The sequence below is a fragment of the Helobdella robusta genome, assembly GCF_000326865.2.
Source record: "Helobdella robusta unplaced genomic scaffold HELROscaffold_2, whole genome shotgun sequence".
In the NCBI taxonomy this organism is placed as follows: Eukaryota; Metazoa; Annelida; class Clitellata; order Rhynchobdellida; family Glossiphoniidae; genus Helobdella; species Helobdella robusta.
The window spans coordinates 7,290,046-7,312,527 of record NW_008704083.1 but is presented as its reverse complement, the minus strand read 5'-3'; the positions used below and the strand labels follow the sequence as shown (position 1 = coordinate 7,312,527).

Here is a 22,482-nt window from a genome sequence, read left to right as displayed (position 1 = left end):
CACAGCACGCATTTAAGTATGAAATAAAACTAAAACTTTTCCATTAACATGCCTCCCTCCTCTGTACTGATGATTAATTATAAATGTTTTACGTTCTTTTCTGCTGCAGTTCTTTTTATTGCCATGCCGTTAGTTTCTGTTGCATCTGTGTTACAAACGTTCTTCGTCCTTGGGTTCTTATTTGAAAAAAAATTTAAGGTTTTTTAAAAAATTTTCTCATGTTATCTAAATTTTTTTCATTGCAGGGAATGTAGAGAATCTCCCATTGAGAGGCCATCATCTGTTATCGACAAACACCTTAGTTAGTGTTCATTGTTTGTTTTGGTTTTTCATTCATTTGTTTGTTCGCTCGTACGTTCGTTTGTTTTTTGTATGTTCGTTTATCATTTGTTTGTTTGTTTATCGTTTGTTTGCTGGTGCTTTTTTGCTGTTTGTTTATCTGTGCTGCGTTACTTCATTGCTTTCCACTATTTTCTTTCCACTATTTTTTCCTCGCTGATTTGATTCAATGTGTATTTCATGCTCTGTCAACTGATTTAGGTTTTTGTTGCCGAGTTAGTGAGATGAAAATATTTACAGTGGAAAAAATTATCTACTACAATACGTAAATTATGAAAAATGGTATACGTAAATAATTTTACATGAAAAATAATCTGCTTTTACAATGATTGAAGTAATTCGCATTTATTCAAACACGCACGCACGCACACTGACACACACTCTCTCACAAACAAACAAACAAACAAACTCTTGATACAATCAAAATAAATGAATGGATCGATGAAAAATTTCTTGATATGATCTGACGATAATGATGCAGATTGAAAAAGAAGTTTTTTGGTTAAACATTCATTAACCGCCTAGTGGAAAAAAGTATAACAGTGATGGAGTAAAATTGAACATGGTGATGAGGAACGCAAATGAGATTACGGTTTTAATAATTTCTATTTTTTTTCTAGTGGCAGTATTAATTTTAACGACTTTTCATCTGGTGTAATGAATGAATGAGTGGATGGCTGGCTGACTGGCTGGTATGCTTCAAATTAATGATGGTGAAATTGTCATTAGTTTGATCATTCATCTTATCTTGTAACAGTGGAAAAAATTTCTAAATTATTTCTTGATGGAGGAGACAAATTGAATGAAAAAAATCAGTTGATGATATGAGGGATGAGGAATTCTTTTGTGGAATCATCCAATCTATGTCTATTCAGAAAGGAATCCACTATTGAAAATGGTGATTGTGGTGGTGGTCATGATAGTGATGATTGGGATGACTATGATGGTGATGATTGTGATGATCGTGGTGGTGATGATTGTGATGGTCGTTATGGAGGTAATGGTGACGATTGTGGTGAAAATTATGTTCCTTTTAATGGCTAGGGCTCTGGGTAATGATAGTTATTTATGTTTTAAACATAAATATTAATAAAGGTGATTAGGTTTACGATGATGACCATAATGATAATAACCAAGATGATGAGATGATGATGATAATGATGATGATGATGATGATGGAGGTGTGTGGTCTTGAATTTCATGTTGATGATAATTTTATTGATCTAGTTGTATGTTATTAACTGTAGACAAGACAAGGATGATGATGTTGGCGATGTTTATCAGTGGCAATAAACATTTTCCGCGTTGTTATTCTCAAATAAAGTATCATCTTTATAGTGCTGCTTCAAATTAGCTTCTCTCACTTTTATGCTTTTGTTATCTCACTACTTTTTTCTTTCATCTTCTTCATTTTTTTTCTGTCCAGCCTCTCTCACTCTTACTTTTTTGTCTCTCTCTTTTTCCGTTTCTCTCTTTTTCTCTCTTTTTTTCACTTTCTTTTCCTCCCCTTACGTTTCGCATGGAATATATTTGTTTCTGTCACCCCATCAATTTGCTAGAATGAGTGTCGTCGAAGCACCAATGGCAGAAATAGCAGAGGTAGTAGTTGCAGTAGTTGTAGTCGTTGTAGTTGTAGTTGTTGTTGAGTGTTGATGTAGTAGTTGTGGTGGTGGTTTTTTTGTTATCATTATAGTAGTAATGATAGTTGCAGTAGCATCTTCAGTAGTAAGAATGATAGTATTATTATTATTATTATTAGTTGTAGTAGTAGTAGTAGTAGTAGCAGCAGCAGTAGTAGTAGTAGTGAGTTTATGTGGTCTGCCCATTGTGATGGAAGAATGAATGGTGAGAAATATTTTTATTATGTATTAGAGTTATTACATCTCGTTGTATGTTGCCGCTAGTTTTTCATCATGATTTGGTTTATGGCTCATTCGCATGAATGATTCTCAATGAGTTGCATTTTGTTGATTGCTCGACTTTTAATAATTTTTTTTACGTGCCGCAATTTTCCGAGCCAGCCAGCCTGCATTCCATACGTTCGTTGTGATGAGCGTGTTTGTGTGCGTGTTTTTCTGTGTGTGTGTTTGTTGGTGTGTGTGTGTGTGTGTGTTTGTTCACGTGTATGTGTGATGGTACTTTTTCATGTGTATGTGTTTACATGTAACGTGTGTGTGCCCACGTTTCCTTTTCCTTTCTCCGTCTAGTTCCGATGTTTCGTGAGAGTTCCATTGATTTGCAACTTTTATTTCTGCTTGCTTTGTGCCTCTGCCCGCTCTCTTTCACTGCATTCATTCATTCATTCATTCATGTGCTAGTTGCTCTGGGGTCCCTTGTTCCTCCCTCTCTAAAAATATCTAATAAAAAAATAATTTACGTTCCTGCTGGTGGTGTTGTGTGTTTTTTGTTTGTTTGTGTGTGTGTGCATGCGTGCGTGTGTGTGTGTTATGATGATGATGATGATAATGATGATGATGATGACGTGACCTATGGCGGTTTAGATTACAATAAAATGACATTGAACATTTTTAAGATGATAGTGCCAATATATAACGAATGTGATGAAAGTGTGATAGTAATTTTGTAACGATTGACACCATTGTAAGCAGGTTGCTTTAATAAGATTCATTTGAAGAACTGTGTATAGAAATTTAGAAATATTGGATTTGGGTATTAGATTTATGATAAAGAAGAAGACCAACAAAAGAATTGATGTAGCATGAATGTTTTTTGTGCATGCTGTAACTTCATTCCACAGAGACATGTTGCTGCACTGAAAAAATTGAATTTCTAATTTCTGTTGTTGGTAAGATTTATTTCCATTGAATGTGTGTTGAAAAATTGTTGGAGCAAAGGTTATCATGTGAAGAGAGCTTGTTGGTGTGCAGTGCAGTTTCTGTCGGTGTGTGTGTCTGTGTGTGTCTGTGTCTCTGTGTGTGTGTGCGTGCGTTTATGTTACAAGTGCATTTACTTTTATGTATTTTACTACAAATTTGATGTTTTATCTATAGGTAATTTTTATGCAGATTGTTTAAATCAAAAATAATTAATGTAGAAAACATGTCATTGCTCTATGTTTATTTGTTTTGTATTTCTGGGCTTTCTTAAGTTGCTGTTTGCAGTGTAAGCATGATTTTTTTTATTTTCATGTGCTTTTTATTTTGATATGTAATAAATCCCCTTGTTGAATGGCGCGATGGCAGATGAATTATTATTTCTCTGACAGATGATAAATGTTCAAGCGTTTGTTCTAAAGGCTTATTTCTAATTACATAAAGGAAGGCTGATGCGATTGCTAATTCATTTTCCCACTTAATTCCATATGTATTAAATGAGATTAAATGATTATGCAATTTTTTTTACATATTCTTTTATATTTAATTTTTCAGCCAACAACAAAGGCAACATGGCTGCTCAGCAAAAGAGGGCGTACTCAACAACTCCGACAACAAATGATCCAAACCATGAGATTAGTGTCGTCACTAATGCCAACAGCATCAGTAGTGACCTGTACAACAACTACATCAACAACAATTCAAGCAACTCACTCAACAACAACCAACTCATGAACAGTTCCAATCAAACTAACAACGAAATTCTAGCAATAAATCAGCAACAAATGCATCAGCATCGACAACAACAACTGCTACTACCTCAACCGCAACAGCCACTGCAACAGTTGATTACGACGATGTTGAAGAAGACCTCGAGAGGCTTGGGCTTCACCATAAGAGGATTGGAAGACGAGGATGGTGGAGGCGTGTGGCTGGTCATCAAATCTATCCTGCCTGCTGGACCAGCTGAAATGGATGGAAAGTTACAAAGAGGTATTCATCTGTTTTCTTTCTGCATGTTCAATATCTAGCCAATCTCAATGCTCATTTGTTGTTGTGCTGTTCGTCTTTGAATGGAAACTTTCAATGATTGTGTTTTAATGAGTTTTTCAACATGTGGTCAGTTTTTCATTTAGAATTTATTCCGTTCTTTGTTCGATTTTTCAACATTTTTTGTAGTTTAAATTTTTGATTAATTTTTTTATTTCAACAAAAAATGAATAAAAAGTAAATGCCGATGTAGTAGATATTGCGTATGAATATCATGCTTTTGATTGCATGCAGTGGAAAACATTGGTGTGAAGCCACGAACAGCACGTTCCACGACAATGATAATGACGATGTGTTCACGATGATCATTGTAATAATCATTTCGACGATGACTATGACGATTTTCATTATCACAATCATTCTGATATTGATGACGATAATGACGTCATTTTGTTGTATACGTACGGCGCGTGCTATGTTGCATTCTCCAACATGTAGCCTGCCTGCCTGTCTGCTTGCTTGCCAATGTTTATTCCAACGCATGTGCATTCCAGCGTGTTGTGCTCCTATATATGCAATAATTAAAATGGCCCTGATGTACATGAATGACAGGATTGATTATTAATTATCATCCCGATCACACAGCTCCTATACAGAAAAGCGTGTGTTTGATATTTCATGCTGTATGCATTCACGATGTTTATTGTGGCTCTGATTAAGGCTATGCATTGGTGTTATTGAATACATTCGCCATGCTATGGTGCTTTTCCTCGTGAAAGAATTTATTTTACTTGTTTGTTTTATGTAGTTGTAGAATCATCTTTCAAGCTTTTTTCACATTGTCCAATTTTCACTATTGCGAATAAAAAAAAATGTTATGCCTGAAATGCGCGCAGTATATATTAATTAACATACAATTAACTGAAAAACTGGCAAATAGCGAATGATATGTCTAATTTATATCATGCTGCACCTCTCTACTCCATGCACACAATGACATCCAGTACCTTGAATAGAGCCAGGTCGTCATAATGTTGTCATTAATAGTTTTTGTGATGCTTCCATGAGGACCAAATGTGTTGGTGTCAGCGTCAACAAGTGTATTTGCGGCTGCTATCTACAGTTGGATATTTATTTGGGCACTATTACATTTGTGCTTTGTATCTTTCAATGAACTTCCATTACATTAAGTTGCCTCTAAAAATAGAAATGGATATATATTAAGATACTCTAAAGTGTATATCAATAGCCAATCTAGAAGATAGAAGCAATCTCGAAATCTGCAGAAGCATAGTTGCGAAACAGGTTCACGTTCAGTCTATCCAGATAAATGAGTTTAATGATTTCCTCCTTGCCATGCTGCCTGATTTTCCTTTCACATTATTTCATATTTTAACGACGAATCCATGTTGCATGCAACCATTATCCTTTACTTTTCTACTATGCTTCACATCCAAATATGCACATTATATTTATTTATTTTTTATATTTATTTATTTATTCATTCATTTGTTTATTTATTTCATATTAATTTGATTATATTCTGTTATAGGGTTATTACATTTATGCGACGTGTTTGCTTTTAGGTGACGTGCTGGTGAGCGTCAACGACCATGATGTGTGTGGCTTGACGCATTTCGATGTGGTCAACATGTTTCGCCAGCTGGAAATCAACCAAGAGGTGAAAATTGAGGTCATCCGTGGCCATCATTCGACCTTGAACTTTGACTTGTACGACGGAGAAGTGAACGATCCATCAGTAGAAGTTCTAACCACAGTGGCGGTAGGTAACGCTGATGGTGACGACAGTGAGAGCAGTTACTACAGTGAAGATGTTGGCAATGCAAGAGTTGTCTACGACTACCACAAATGCATGACGTACAATAATGGAAGCATTTTTTCCGGAGGACCTCAAGATATCGGAGGGGTTTGTCCCTATTATGAGTACCAGGGCCTGGTAGGAGTGAAAAAGATTGAACTGATCATCGTGAAAGGGCCGACAGGTTTTGGATTTACTCTGGCCGATCGACCAGAAGGACAAAAGGTTAGCTCAGCTCTATGTAATTTTATTTTACATTTGAATTTATGTTCAGTTCCTTATATTATCGTTACATCGTTACAATGAATGAATTATTCAGGTGAAACAACTCGTGGACATGAACAGATGTCGGGGATTGTCGGAAGATGATCTTTTACTGGAGATCAACAATCAGTCCATCAGAAACTTCAGCCATCTTGAGGTCGTGCAAATGCTGAAGTTGTGTCCAACCAACCAGCCTGCTCTCTTTCTCGTGGAGAGGAAAGGTGAATGTTGCTGTTGGAAACTATTTGTTTCTAAATTATTCACTTGTTTGTTGCTGTGAACATTCTTTTATTTCAACTTGCCTGTGCAATTTTGTTCTAATAAATAGCAACATGAATAGTCATGTTGTTTTGAAAAATAGAAATATAGTCTGTCTGCATATCAGTTGGAGTGCCCTGAGGACTTATAAATATTAGTAGAGAGAGATGATTATTTTTAACTCCATTTATCTTTCATGGCATTATCCATTAAATTTTTTTTACAAGTATTTACTTTTATATTTCTGATATTTTTTAGAATTTTTTCAAATATTTATAATATAAAATAGTTTAAATTGATACCTTGTATTCTGTAGGGGATGTAGATTTAGAATTTTAAACCAAGAGTAATAAGCTTACAATACATAATCAAACATTCATCTATGTGTATGATTCTTTCTGAAAGAATTTTAATGCCCCTTCTTATATCCATGATTTTGAAATGCTAGAACTGACCGTTTGTACCTATAATGGTATCTATAATTCTATGGGATTTTAATTACATGTAAGCATGCTTTATAAATTTAATTGGTATCGCGTTTTTTATCGTTGCAAAGTTTGATCTTATTATTCACTGAGAATTATTATCATCTTCTGGTGAATTTTGCTTTTCCAATCATTAATTTAAAAATTTCAGTATTGCAGAGTAAATGTTTGAACGTGAACGACGTGAACAGCAGCAGCATAAGCAGTTTGCAGTTATGCACCTTGAATGGTGGCAGCTGCATGCCTAACAGTCCTTACTATTTCAGGCCGTACTCGGCCGGTTCTCAGATGCAACATCAGCAACACTTTTTAACAAACAGCAAGCAACTCATGAAACATCAGGAACACAATCTGTACCTGCCTCTTCAAAAAGAATACGAATCTAACAACAGATCGTTCAAGCAGTCTCCCTGCATGGTTCATGAACATTTGAGGAAGCAACTCTCTTCTCCATCGTCGGCGTCTACGCTCATCATCGATTCACTCACTTATCCACAGCAAACTCCAGACTTCATTCCCGCCAACGTCTTCACCAGTTCATCCACTTCTTCAGAGTCCAAGTTGACAGCAAACGAAAGTGGTTATGTTGGAAGTGTATCATCAACATCCAAGCCACAAACTTATCGTTATTGTTCTGCTGTCGAACCCCACAACCTTCATCATTGCTTTAATGAATTCTGCAGTAGCTGTTACGCCGATAATCTCTACTTAGACAGCATCAACAACAACAACAACATTGTTAATGCCAACATCAACGCTGGTGCCAACAACAACATGGTCATCAAGACTGTCTTCTTAAAGAAAAGTCCTACTGGCTTCGGCTTTCGAGTTGTTGGTGGCAAAGAAGAAGGCTCACAAGTTAGTTTACAAGTTGTTGGAGATGGTGTTTATGAGGTGATGTCGTCTTTGGTGTCCTTGATCGCGATGTTGGTGATGTTGTTTGTGGTGATGTTGCTAATGCTGATGTTTCTGTTGATAATAATAATGAGTATGGGTCAACTTATCCCTTTGTGATGATTTGCAGTCTGTTCAGAACACTGCAGTGAGATTTGTTGCTTGTCATTTGAAATTCGATTCCATATCATTGTACATCAGGGATGATCTACACTGGCTCCGCATGCCAGAAAGAATCATTTTCAAACTAGCTCTTCTTGTCAGAAATTATCTTGCTGGAGACGCTCCCTTATTTGAAAGAACAACTTCAATTAGTTTCAGAAATTGTTAATCGGAGTCGACTGAGATTCTCCGATAATTGTGCTTTCTAAATTCAATTCGTTTTTTTTTTTGAAAGAGAAGATTTTCTGTTTCATCTGCAAAAAATCTGGAAGTCACTACCTGTAGATTTGAAGATATTCAACAACATGAGCCGACGTGTTTTCAAGAAACGTTTGACATTTCATGACATGTCATTTGTTTTGACATTCTCAAGTGAAGCTGGCTTTTTTCTGAAGCTATTCAATAAGGGCACTCCGTAAATCCTTGGATACAGATGATGTTAATGTGTTTAAAGAGAATTCTTTGCTTTTCCGTGTTTGCTTATATTTTTAACTTTTTTAAATTCTAATTTTGTGAAGTTTAATTGAATTTATTATTTATTATTATTATTGTTGCGTATTTAAAACTTGAAGGCAACTATTGGCCACATTGTTCCTGGAGGCCCCGCCTACCTGGATGGCAACCTGTGTGTGGGCCAGGAGATTGTGTTAATTGATGGGTTGAATGTGGAAGGGGCGTGGCACAAAGATGTCGTTGACCTCATCAACATGGCTGCTCAGAAGGGGGAGGTCATGTTGAGCGTGAGAGATCCAACAGGTTCTCGTTCACTTATTTAAAATTTTGAACATTTAGACAAATTTTCAGGCTTTAATTTTTTTGTGAAAACTTAATTGATTAATATTAAAGATATTCAACAACGGCAATTATAATGAGAAAATTTAAAAAAAAATTTAAATAAAGATTTCCTAAACAACAATCAAATGGAAAGTATGCACCTGTCACAGCAACTACATGACGTTGTACTCACTAGGAACGAGAATGAAGGATTCGGCTTCTACATCTTATCGTCTGCCATCAAATCTTCACCAGTCATCGGTAGGCAATCAATCTTCACATACGTCAAACACCTCTGCTTCCTTCAAACATTACATTTAACCTCTATTTTATAAATTTATTCCATTCATGACAACATCGTTTTAAATGATCCTCACCGGACAGGACAAATTGTTGAGAACAGTCCAGCCAGTCGTGCGGCCAACTTGAAAATTGGTTCGCAGATAATTGCCATCAACAACAATCTCATCCTGAACAACATGTCCCACAATCAAATTGTTGACATAATTAAATCCTCTGGAACCAGCATCAAGCTGACACTGACAGATGCTACTCCGAGCGCACCTTCCATCGATCGCATGATCATGCAAGCTACTGAATTCAAGAGTTTGTCCCATTTTGTTTTTATGACTGCCTAATTTCGGTATCACCTAGCTGATATTCATTCTTAAATTTAAGTAAACCTCTTATAATTTTTTTTATTTGCGCCACTTGTTTTTGTTTAGATTTTTTATGAATATTTTTAAAATATTTATTTCTCAAAAAGCGGGGAGGAAATTTAAAAAAATTAAATCAAAAAAATTTCCGCGTAGACGAAGGTACCGCGGATAGCGAAGTAGCCATCATTGATATCGACCTGCACAGGAGCAACAAGGGATTTGGTTTTTCGATTCGTGGCGGTCAAGAGTTCAACCTCATGCCACTTTATGTCCTGAAGATCGCCGATGATGGTGCCGCCAAGTTGGACGGTCGTCTGCAGGTCCATTCAAAATATTTCAATTTCTTTCGTTGTAGTTGCTCGCATTTTAATGATGTGATGTTCGTGTTGTATCATTTGTGATATAATTTTTTCCTTGAGCTAATTGTTTGCTTCATATGGTTATGTTGTTAATTTTACGATCATGTCTTTCATTTTTAAATTTTTGTCAAAAGGTCGGCGATGAAATTTTGAAGATAAATGATGCAATGACGCAAGGCATGACTCACCGTGATGCTATAAATATCGTCCAATCAACACAAGCCGTTCTCCATCTTACCATCCGACGTTTTGCCAATTTATCTGAAGCAGATGACTTGTGAAATATATTTGATTCAATTTATTAACTTGTCTGTCGGTTAATTAATTGCTAAATTATTAATTACTAGATCAATTGATTCATTCATTGATTGTTTCATTCATTCATTTATTCGTTCATTTCATTCACTGTAATTTTCGTTTGTTGTTTCATTGTTATTGATTCGATGTTGGATTTATAGTTAGATTAAAGATTGTTATACGAAATAATTATCTCATTTTTATAACGAACAAACTCGAAAGTTTTTTACGTAAAATTTCGATACTACGAACTTTTTATAAAAATTGTGTTTTTATTTATTTATTTATACAAATAAGAAACGTGGTTTATAAGTTTATAGGGCTATTTGACGTTGCTAGTCACTTGAAACGTGTCAGTAAAGTCAAACATAATATATTTTTTTTTTTCGATATAAATTACTAAAAGCTATTTATTTATTGATTTACTTATTTGTTTATTTTGTTACATTCAAACGACTCATCAGTATTTTCAACGCAGCTTTTTTTATATTTTTCAATTCGTTATTAACTTCAGCGTCGTTATTAGTCGAACGTTAAATTTTGTATTCATCAACAATTAAGGTATTGATAATCTTTCTAATTTAGTGTGTTTTCGTGTCTAATTTGGTTGAAATGTTCTTTACTGGTTACACCAAATGCCTGGAGAAGTTTGAAACTTGGCTGCTTATCAGCAATAATCGCGCACAAGATTGTTGTTAAGCGGACTTTAAACCATGGCGATGAAGATGATGATCAAATTTATTATAAATATTAATTATATCATATTGTCTTTCTATCTTAATGTGCCTCACTGATAGAAATTAAATAGATTGATTTGAGTAAATATCGAATTGTTTTGTAAGTTGACTCGGTTATTTAAATGATTAAATTTCAAGTTGTGTTGGTTTTGTTACGTACAGTTTCTCAGACAATTTTGTTTTAATATATATGTATGTGTGTGTATATATATATATATATATATATATATATATATATATATATATATATTTATTTATTTATCGTGGCCAAATTATTTTGAAATATATTTCAATTTGAATTATTTCAAATCTTTGTTACTTATTTATTTATTCATAGATGTTTAGACATTGATAATCAAAACTTGACAACACATGTGCGATCATGATACGTTTGTTACACGTTTATTCGTTTCTGATATTTATTATACCTACATAACTGCTTTACTAACGATTGTCAGTATTATTTTTCATGTTGATGTTTTAGAATATAAAAAATTGTTTTAGTCACATTTTATTACCGTCAAGATAAAAACTCGTAAAGCACTAAATGGGTAATTTTCACCGGAGTGAAGAGATTACCTTGAAACCAGGTCAGGTCTGCTTGTCCCAAGACATAATCGAATGATTTTTCATTATGCTGTTCTGACAAACGTCCTTTTTAAATCCAATCAACTGGTTTTAAACTAATGTTATTGACTAATGAGCATAAAGCCTGGAAACATTTAATGTTTCTCTGCGCCAATTAGAATGAGTGAATGTTTGCATTTTTTAATCCTTTCTGTGCTTAACAACTTTTATCTGCGTTATCCTTTAATGTATATTTTTAAAACCATGTAGATGTAATATGTACATATGTATATGTTAAACATTCTATACATTTAATAATTTTAAATTATATTTATTATTTAGGATTTTTGTTTTAAGAGAAAATGTAAACAAACTCGACTTCCGTCTTTTCTTTTTGGATCGTTGTCTTGCTGCGGGTTTGTAATTTTTCGTGAGATCTCGTCGCATCGATCTTATTTGTTTAAATAATTAATATCTATTTTGTTTCAAGGCATATAAATTTATCGCTGCGATGGCCAAGTCAAAAAACCATACTAATCACAATCAAAGTAATTTTTGAACATTTATTTATATTTTATTTCAATTTGTTAATTATGTGTTATGTCAATAAATGAATAAATCATATTTTCGTTAATAATACTGTCGTTATAAAATATAAATATTTTAGTTGTGATTCAAGCTTTTCCATTTTTTTAACATTAATTAATTTGATACTCTTTTCTTCAGCTAAATTTTTGTTTTGTCCTTTGAAATGTAACTAAATATTTATTATTTATTAATTATATATAAAAAATTAAATTTTAATTTTTGTCAGATAAGAAGCAACATAGAAATGGTATCAAAAAACCCAAATCCAACAGATATCCATCTTTGAAAGGGGTACTGTTTTTATTTTTAGCTTGTGAACTTTTTAGTTTTAATATTGGTAAAACGTGAGATCGGTACTCCTATCCTATGGTATCGTCCATGTTTACAAACTATCGTAATAACTTTTAATTAATTGACTCTGCCTGTGTTGAATTGAAAATAATTTAATTAGGTAAGTTTTTTAGATCATTACTTGTCAAATAGTTGAAATAGTGAACATTAAATAAAAAAAGTTAAAATATGAGTAAATTTTTGTTTTGATAACAATCAATAGCTTATGGAGTGGTTAACAGGGTTAGGGCCTCTCTTTTAAACAAAATTTCCAATCATTTCACAAATATGGAGTGGTTAAAATTTCAATCATTTGTGAAATGATTAAAAATTTTGTTTAAAATGGAGGCCCTAACCCTGTTAACCACTTCATAAGCCATTGATATTTAACAAGTAATGATCTAAATTATATTCAATTTGATATAAATAAATAGTCAAGCGCTAGACAATTCAACACGGATGGAGTCAATTTATTAAAAGTACATTGCGATAGTTTATAAACATGGACGATACCATAAGAGTATCGATCTCATGTTTTACCTTTAATGTCTAATTAATAAATATTTTTTATTTGTATAATTAATAAATTTATAAGCACTTTTAGTAGACCTGAATGATCAAATCTTGTTGGTCATTCAGGGGGATATTTATAGTGCAAGATCAAACTTAATGGATAAATGTTCTTTTACTAGTAAAATTTTAAAATTCTAGTAAAATTTTTATTCATTAGTACATTAGTGTTTAACTTCTTAAACTACCAAAATTATTTGTTAATTATCTTTTTACTTTATTTTATTTCATAATGTTTCCATCAGGTTGATCCAAAATTTTTGAAAAATTTGAGGTTTGCCAAGAAGCACAACAAGAAACACTCTCATCTTCTTGGTGGTGACAAGGAGAACAAAAAGTGAAACAATTGACCATGTTGTAGATGCAGTACATTAGCAATATCAACACATTTTGCTTCAATTAAATAAAGTCATCTTGATTTGAAATGTTGTTTTATAAACTGTTCAAAAATCAAAAACAAATTTTTGCACTTATCAAAATGTTAAAATCTTAGATCAGGTACAATTTTCATTGAAAACTATTAAAATTGACTGCCATTAGATGAACAAATAATTAATTTATATTCATATCGAGTTAATTATGAGATGCTAGTCCTCTGTTGAGGCTGGTTGTGTACGCTTCATGGATGGCAGTCAAGAATTGAACATCATTCTGAAAGAAACGTTTAAGTTTACATGTTTTACGGTGGTATAACTGAATGAAAAGCAACGTGTTTTATTTTAGCTATGACTATATTTATGCAATTGGATAAATCTATTGATTAAAATTTGCCCACCTTGAGTAGTGATATCAGTGCTTGTTTCAGCTGTTCCTTTGTGAGTGGTGTCAGTTTGACTTCGGCATCTTTTTTATCTGGATCATCATTTTCATTTGATTTTTGCATGTGGTTGTTATTGGCTGAAGTGTGCAGTTGATGAGTGGTCAGTGGTGCAAGAAGAGTGCTTACCAATGTGCCGTTCTGCGTTGAAACTGGCGTGCTCTGCTGGCTTGCAGACACTTGTTGAATGTAAAATTAAGTTTTGAGAAAACTAAAATTACTGTGATTAATCTCAGATCATTAAAACGCTTATAATTTGCAATTTGCTCATTTTATTAACAAGTTAAGGTGCTACAATTTCATCAACATTTGTGTATATAAGCTTAGTTGAAAGTTAAATAATACCCACGTTTCTGACTAATGACATTGTTTCGAGCAGTTTGAAAAACCATGGGAGACAGAAGAGTGGTGGCAGGGACTGGGGAGGGTCCAGTAGACTTATAAAAATTATTTTTTAACATTGGAAATTAAATAGTACCGAAATGATTAGTAACCGATACAAACATAAGAATATAGAGTTAAAAAAGTGTAAGTTACCTTGGTGACTGATAAGAAATTATTAGGTTTCGATAGCATATCAGCAACTGGTCTAGAGATTTGTCTTTGTTTATTTATCAGTTGAGGTGCAGTACTTATACCTACAGAGGTGATGATCATGTCAGTATTTTGAGACGATGGTTGTGACGAATGAGTTGATAACCTTGGAGAACTAGTTTTTGGAATGGCTTTCACGGGAAGGCTAACTTGTGGCTCATTATCAATTTGTGAGATCAACTTCGATATAGCAGGTGTTGTGGAAGAAAGAACATCACTGAATGTTTTAGGAGCAGATGGAAAATTAGTTTTGTTGTTCCATACATTGAACTGTTCAGATGAGGAAATTGTTTGACATTGTGATGTTGCTGCCTGTTGAGCCAATAGCCGCTGTTGCTGTTCTCTCAGAAACAATGCTTGCACCAGAGTGTTTGTAGTGGTTTGCTTGTTCGTTGTACTCATTTCCTTAACAAGTGGCTGCTGCAGCAAAGGTTTCACGCTATGACAAACCTGAGAAAAATCAGGGAGCTGTTTGCTTGAAGTTGAAGGCAACGGGGCTATGTTCAACGTTCTTTTCAAAGCAGTATTTGGACTTTCCAGAATTTTATGATGTCCTTGGCCCATGAGCTGCATGTGCAACTCCTTCAAATCCAACTCACTTTCACTCTTGCCTTTAGCCCTTGAAGCATTTAGAGATGATCCTTCACAACTGATTTCGGAGAAGCTGCTGTCACTACCACACCTAATGACCATATCGTTCCTACTACTGCCGCCACTCCCCACCACTGCACTGCCACCACTGCCGAGCTTCCCACTGCTTGCACTATTCACAAGAATATTTTCACGGTGGGCTTTTTCAATTTCTTCGACTGTCGGGGTTGCCAAGGTGGGAAGGGGAGGAGGAGGTAGGTGGAAAGCACTGTTAGGTCCTCCAACGTTAGCGAATCTAGATTTTAAAATTATTTGGAAAGAGGTTTGTAGAAAGCTTCAAAAAACAAAATATTTATATTTTTTTAATAAAAGATAAAAAAAAATTAAAAGTTTTAGCAGAAAATTGCTTGTGTGTGTCTGTGATGCGGGCGTTTGCATATATGTGCCTCTATAAAAGATGTATGTAGCCCATACATGATATAAAACATGAAATTAAAAGTGACATTATTTAATCCAGGCCGACGTATAACAGTACATGAGACAAGTGCATTCAATGCGATAATTCTATTGCTTGCATGCATTTGGTGAGTCAACAAAAACAAAATAACATTTCCTTTAAACGCAAATTAAGTTAGGAGAGGTGGCATAAACAAACGAGAAAAAATTGAAACAAAATGAAATACTTTTGATCAGCGAGTTTGTTATCTCTGTTTTGTAGACTTGCCCTCTTGAACAAAGTCTCCAAGCTTATATGTGTTGCAGTAGGGTGCTGGACATTGCTGGCTGGTTGGGTTTGACCTGTCATGCAACATGCACATTGCAGTTTTATATCTATTTTAACCATGGATAAACAAAACAAAAAAATGCAGAAATCAACACAAAAAACTAAAAAACATTTTCAGCTTACTAAATGCAAGAGTTTCAAATGCATCAGATTTAGAAGAACTGACAATGTTGCCAATGAGTTGTGATTTGTTTGAAGATGACTCGTGCCTCAATGATTTCACATGTGACAACAAGGTTGCATCACCATTTGTTGATTGGTGCTGGTAAGTACCTCTGGCTGATAACATCTGATGCAATTTATTAGCGTCAAGAAAAATTTATTTAACATCAGAAGGTTAGGAGCAATGAGATTATATTATAAAATAACACCTCTTATTAATGCTACCATTTTAAATGCCAATTTGAAATAAAAAAAAGTATAACTTATGTTGAATCGCACTGATCCATATGAATTTACCTTGTCGTATTCATCTTGAGCCTTCGACAGCAACTGTAAAATGTCAATGTTTTGTTTTTGAGATGATGCAGCATGAATTGAACTGAAGCTGTCCCCAGAAAACCTCTCGACCACGCTAGTGTCACTCTCTGATGCTCTCCTCTGCCTCGACTGTTCTTCATCGTGTGTCTCCCTCGCTACTTGTACCAAACTGTTCAGTTTACAACAAAGCGAAATTAATTTTCATCATTTAACACCGATGCTATATAAATTCCAATATTGAAATGAATAAAATGAAAGATGAAAAAATCATAAAACAAAATTTACCACACACAACCTGTTCATGAGTTGACCAATCCTAGCACACTCATCTCTGTCATAAAACCAGATACCACAGATGGCTGAAAAGTATTCAAAAAACTTATTACCTCAGACAAAATGTGATTCACATGAAATATTGAAAATATAATTTGATTAACTTTTAATTGATTAAATCAAACAATTAATTTTTCAACTAATAATAACTTCAAATACTTAATAAGCATTATAACTTGTCACTAGCAATTTGATGCTACATAATCATTATAATATTATAATATTTAAATTTAATCAAAAAAATTTGATGAGAGATCTGCAGAGAATAAAATAAAAACAAACTGTGTTGTACGTATGCTAACATTCATTTCGAGAATCTTTGTATAAAAGGAATGGGTCTTGTAGCTGAAACTCCAAATTTTTATTGATTGGTTCAATCAAATCTTGCAAATGCAGACGATTTATTATCATGAAACCATTGACTGGAATTGCTGATCTAATAAACAGAAAGTTAACTAATTATGAGCAAAAACATATATAACAATATAAGCATAAATATATATGAGTATATATATATATATATATATATATATATATATATATATATATATATATATATATATATATATGAGTATGCATGTATGTACGTGTATGAATGTGTCTAGTGTATGTGTGTGCATATAATAAGTATAAAAATATATTACTAACCTTGTATAAACAAAAAGTGTCCCTTCTATGTTGGTTTTCTCCTGTTAAAAAAGTATCATCTTTTTAATTAAGGTCAACGCAAAAGTTTAATGCATGCTTACAAAATATATCAAGTCAAATTTAAAAAAGGAAAGAAATATGTGTAAAAATGTTATGAAATTTTAAAATAATGTGAAAATTTTTTATTGGTTTATATCGCAGCAATCGTTTAAATTAAAAAACATCAACTGATTAATGTCACTGAATTTATGAAGATTTGACGAAATAAAGGTGCTAATCACAATAACGAAATAGAGCTTTTAGAATTCAAATTCAATTTCTCATGTATGACTAGAGTTTGTTTTTAATATGGATTGACTGAATTCACTTGGGAAAAGCTAGCAAACATTCATTAGCAAACTTTCAGTTTTAGTCTATTTTGGAAAAATAACAGACATAGTATATTAAGTAATTTTATGAGAAAATAAAAATTCCAAGTTTATAATGAAATTTAGTAACAATTGTGAGTTGATTAGTTTAAAAAAGGATTAAGAGACACTTGTTGAATTTGTTGAACTTGTTTGCTGAATTTAATTAAAGTAAATCTGAATTCACTAATTTCACTAATATTTGCCCAAGAGTAATAAACAAACATTATTAAGCTGTAAACAAAACAACTATCAACAAACCAACGATATACCAAAAAATAACTATTGTTTCTAATGATTAGGTATAGCATAGCCGTGGCAGGCAAGTATTAATAATTTTAGGCCTAGTTAATTTAATTTAAATATTGAGTTGTTAAAAAATGATCATTTAATATTATGCACAATAATAAATTTAATATTAATTATTATTAGATAATGCAAGACAGGATTTTTGTTTAATGACCTGTGGAGGATTTTCAAAATAATTTTGTAACAAATTTTTTACATTACCCAAATTTAACTCAGATATCAATAAAATTTATTGAATAAATGAAATAGCAATCTGCAATTTAAATGTTACTCATGGTGAACAAACAGATAAACACACTATTACTAACATAACTTTTTTAACTAAAATTTAAATTTTAAAATACCTAACTCTAAACTAAAACTAACTACAAATAATCATAGCTAATTACTATTAGTAATAGTAATTACTACTACTACTAATAATAATAATATTAATATAGTAAAAGTATTACTAACCCATCCATTGGTTGAACTGTTGAATGAATATGCTGCAACTTGAGAAGCTGTATCAGCAATGCTTACAATGTATGGGTCTTTTTGCTGAAGAACCGAAAGATTGATATCATATTCTGTCACCGGATAATTTGCCATGCTTAAATTATTCTTTAAAATGTTCACAGTTAGGAATAAAAATATGTAAACAAAGAAATCTCATAAACGCTCAATTCAAATGAATGATAATACAGACTAAAAATGAATAAAGGCAAAGAAATTTTTTAATATAGAAAGTCATCGGCATTTTCATTTTTATTATTTATTGCCATTGCTTAACATAACAAAGTTTAAAGTTTAAAGTAGTTCAGTAGACTAGCATCTGTGTAAGAATCAATAAAAAGTAAATTTCCTAGTATCCTAGCTTTCCTAGCTTTATTTTTAAATTGTTGATTGAATCCACTGATAAAATTTTATCGCACAGCTCGTTCCGGACGTTTACCACACTGCTGCTGAAAAAGCTTGTATCTATGATCTTTTAATTCTTTCCTTTTTCAAGTTGAAAGAACCTGGTGAACGGTGTTTCTTTTTTTCCAGTTATTAACTTTTATGTATGAATCAGATCTCCTCTGCATCTTCTCCTTTCTAGTGTTGTTAAGCCTCATTCTTTCAGTCTATCCCTATATTCTAGTTTTCCAACTTCTTCGATCATCTTTGTTGCTCTACGTCGTACCCGTTCAAGAATGTCTTTGTCCTTTTGCAGATCTGAACTCCAAACCTGTGAACACTCTCGTCTCGATTACTGTGAACAGTAATCGAGACGAGAGCGAACTAATGTTTTATAGGCTTGTTACCACTCATGAGATATCTTATACTTTGAATAAAAATACAACTTATATATCAAATATCTAAAAAAAGAAATTAAAAAAAATGCAATCATTCTTTGTTGAATAGTTATTTTTCTGTCATTTTTTCATAGGCAGCCGTTGTCATTGTTCTTAAAAGGGTTCCCAACTATAATGACTTTCCACCTCTTCTACACTTCCGATTTAATCAGTTACATATGATCAGCTGCGCACTGTCTACACTTCTTCCAAAACCATCATTTCGCTGGCATCCAATATGTAAGATTTACCGTCGTCATTTGCCAGCTTCATCTTAATTCTACCATTGCAGATCATCTGCATTATTTAGATGCTAGCCATATATATATAAATATATATGTATTTATATGTATATGTATATTTATGTTTATTTATTTATATATATATCAATGATGCTAGCAAACCAAAATACTTCAAAATTTTTAATAGTGATTCTAAATAACTGGTTCTACCATTAAAATTTTGAAATTTGACGAACGCAAAACTGCCAAATTACGTTACGTGCTGTTGTGGCCCATATTTGTCCGGCGACCTTTTTCTCTTGCTTATCGCGCAAATTTGAGTTCTATCGAGTTTTTTTAAATACTGCTCACAACGTGCCCCGACTCCCTCACTAACTAGGCCACAATGTACCGATCTTCAATAGGCTAATCGTAATTGTACGGTGCATAACTTGTTAGGTAAGTATTGATACATTGCATGTGGAACGAGATATGTGCTAATTTATGAAGAAGTTGAATGATGGCGGGTATTGCGTTTTCAATCGTTTTCAATTTTAAAATTTCATGTTTTTATATATTTTAAAAAATATACATAATATTACAAATATAACAATATAGAACATTATCGCCTAATTTTATCACATCTATTTTTGTCGACATTGTGGATATTTGTTGTCAATTGTTTGTTCGTTACCATACATTGTATCGTTACATTTCATTGTATATTTTAGGTGCGCATTTTAACTAACGAAAAGCAAGCCACAAGACGTGACTTCGATTCACGGCAGCTTCTTACAAATTAAAAATTCAGAACATTATGAAAAATTATTCGATTTAAAAATTCTTGTTTCCATTGAAATAATATGGTCAGTTTGAATGTTTATAATAAACTTTATTTAATTTCTTCATTTAATTTTGTCAGACATGATGATCTTAAAAACTTAATTATAGTTTTGTATCATTTTCATTTAATGAAAAATAAAACATAATGAATGAAACATATTTTTTAACCATGAAACAAAAAAAGGACAGTTGACACATTTAATATTTAAAAAGTTGAAATTTATTATTATCTATTAATTTTTTAGTCACGTCTATACAGATATATGTCACTCTCTGATGCTCTCCTCTGCCTCGACTGTTCTTTAACATGTGTCTTCTTCTCTACTTGTACCAAACTGTTCAATTTACAACAAAGCGAAATTAATTTTCCTCAATTAGCACCGATGCTATAATAATTTCAACATTTAGTTGAACAAAATGAGAGATGAAAAAAATCATAAAACAAAAGGCACCCAAACCTGTTCATGAGCTTACCAATCCTAGCACATTCATCTTTATCATAAAACCAGATACCGCAGATGGCTGAAAATATTAAAATTACAGAAAATAAATATAGATAATTAAATTAAACTTAATTATAAATAATTGTAAAAAATTATATTTTATTGATTTTTAAAATAAAAAATCAAGCACTTAATTTATCATGCAATTAATTTTCCAACCAATAATAACTTCAAATACTTAAAAAGCATTACAACGTGAACATTCGATACAACATTACAATCTATGTTATATTATAATGCTAACAATAAATTTGTATTTTCATTTAATCAAAAAAATTTGATGAGAGATCTGCAGAGAATAAATTAAAAGCAAAAAGCATTGTATGCTTACATTTATTTCGAGAATCTTTGTATAAAAGGAATGGTTCTTGTAACTGAAACTCCAAATTTGTATTGATTGGTTCAATCAAATCTTGCAAATACAGGCGATTTATTATCATGAAACCATTGGCTGGAACTGCTGATCTGATGAACAAAAAATTAACTATGAGCAAAAACATATATCCATATAAACATAAATATATATACATGTGTGTGTGCGTGCGTGTATGTATGTGTGTAGTGTGTGTGCATGTCTGTGTGTGCGTGTGCGTGCGCGCGCGCACATTTAATATATCAGTATAAAAAAATGTTATTAACCTTTTATAAACAAAAAGTGTTCCTTCAATGTTCTTTTTTTCCTGTAAAGAATGTATCATTTTAATATGCTAGAAATTAAATCAATGAAAAATAAACATGTTTATTAATTATAACTACGGAACTACAAATGTGTGTGGTGTAAATTTTACAGGTAATAATGTAATATAATTTTATAAAAAAAACAAACCCATTTAGACAATTTTTGGCTGAAATAATAGACAGCAACAAACGCTGGTCCATCCAATATCTCAACAGCGCTGTTATCTAACCGTCGAAGAGCAGTCAGATTAACATCTTCCATTGCGCACATCCATTGCTCTTCACTCTGACTAACCATCGTTTTATACATTTTTTCGATTTAACTTTTCAATAACGAAATTATAGCCAAAATGAACTAAAGTCGAATTGCGAACTGACCTACTCGTTCGGACACTTTCTTATATAGGGTTCTGATTCGTCCATAGATATAGGAACTAGTTATCTGAGAATGTGTGTGACACACTTACTATTTTGTATCTTCAGTTTGCATTTTTTGGAAATGAAATCTCAAACTTCATGAATAATAATTAAATAGCGACCGCAAATATTTGCATAAAATTTAATTAATAAACAAATTGATAAGTAAGTGTATGTTAATATTAAGAAGTTGGAATTTGATTCTCCTTTGTTCCCTATATTATTCTATAATTGTGCAATTTAAAAATGTGTTTTGAAATTAGCATCGGCTTTCAATATTAATTAAACTTTACAACCCGGTTTAATGAGGCTACTATAGACATTTAATTATTTTACAACTGGAGCGGCAACGAAATTAAACTTTTTATTTTTACTACCAGGGTTGGGTTTACACAACTTTAACAAGAAGAATTTTAACATGAAAATTTTGTAATTTGACGGGAGCCAAAAACTATCAAAATTTTTGCACCATTTGTAGCTTAAAAACGTTGTTTTCGTGTGTAAAAACTGAGTTTTTTATAAAAATACTGCTCAAAACGTATCGATCATCAATAAGCTAATTATTGTATGATTCAAAACTTGTTAGGTGAGTACATAGCATGTGGACCGTGATAT

The 22,482-nt window shown here is 32.5% G+C and overlaps 4 protein-coding genes across 4 annotated transcripts; 2 read left to right on the top strand and 2 right to left on the bottom strand.

Annotated features, from left to right (window-relative positions):
- Nucleotides 1–3,745: 3,745 nt before the first annotated feature.
- Nucleotides 3,746–11,385, top strand: HELRODRAFT_188365 (hypothetical protein; the record flags this gene model as incomplete). Its single annotated transcript, XM_009017586.1, has 9 exons — nucleotides 3,746–4,166; nucleotides 5,750–6,207; nucleotides 6,302–6,467; nucleotides 7,141–7,847; nucleotides 8,618–8,801; nucleotides 8,946–9,080; nucleotides 9,204–9,425; nucleotides 9,632–9,798; nucleotides 9,972–11,385. 9 exons carry the CDS (start codon nucleotides 3,746–3,748, stop codon nucleotides 10,116–10,118), a joined length of 2,607 nt encoding a protein of 868 aa, XP_009015834.1. The 3' UTR covers nucleotides 10,119–11,385.
- Nucleotides 11,386–11,949: 564 nt separating this feature from the next.
- On the top strand, nucleotides 11,950–13,267 carry HELRODRAFT_64261 (hypothetical protein; the record flags this gene model as incomplete). Its single annotated transcript, XM_009017585.1, has 3 exons — nucleotides 11,950–11,986; nucleotides 12,253–12,317; nucleotides 13,172–13,267. The coding sequence occupies 3 exons, from the start codon at nucleotides 11,950–11,952 to the stop codon at nucleotides 13,265–13,267; spliced, it is 198 nt and encodes a 65-aa protein (XP_009015833.1).
- Nucleotides 13,268–16,069: 2,802 nt separating this feature from the next.
- HELRODRAFT_64880 (hypothetical protein) lies at nucleotides 16,070–18,480 on the bottom strand (the record flags this gene model as incomplete). The annotated part of the gene is made up of 5 exons (XM_009017584.1): nucleotides 16,070–16,312; nucleotides 16,478–16,578; nucleotides 16,828–16,961; nucleotides 17,174–17,214; nucleotides 18,346–18,480. 5 exons carry the CDS (start codon nucleotides 18,478–18,480, stop codon nucleotides 16,070–16,072), a joined length of 654 nt encoding a protein of 217 aa, XP_009015832.1.
- A 2,030-nt stretch (nucleotides 18,481–20,510) lies between these two features.
- Nucleotides 20,511–21,712, bottom strand: HELRODRAFT_160635 (hypothetical protein; the record flags this gene model as incomplete). The annotated part of the gene is made up of 5 exons (XM_009017583.1): nucleotides 20,511–20,604; nucleotides 20,728–20,791; nucleotides 21,104–21,237; nucleotides 21,412–21,452; nucleotides 21,599–21,712. 5 exons carry the CDS (start codon nucleotides 21,710–21,712, stop codon nucleotides 20,511–20,513), a joined length of 447 nt encoding a protein of 148 aa, XP_009015831.1.
- Between the last annotated feature and the right edge of the window lie 770 nt (nucleotides 21,713–22,482).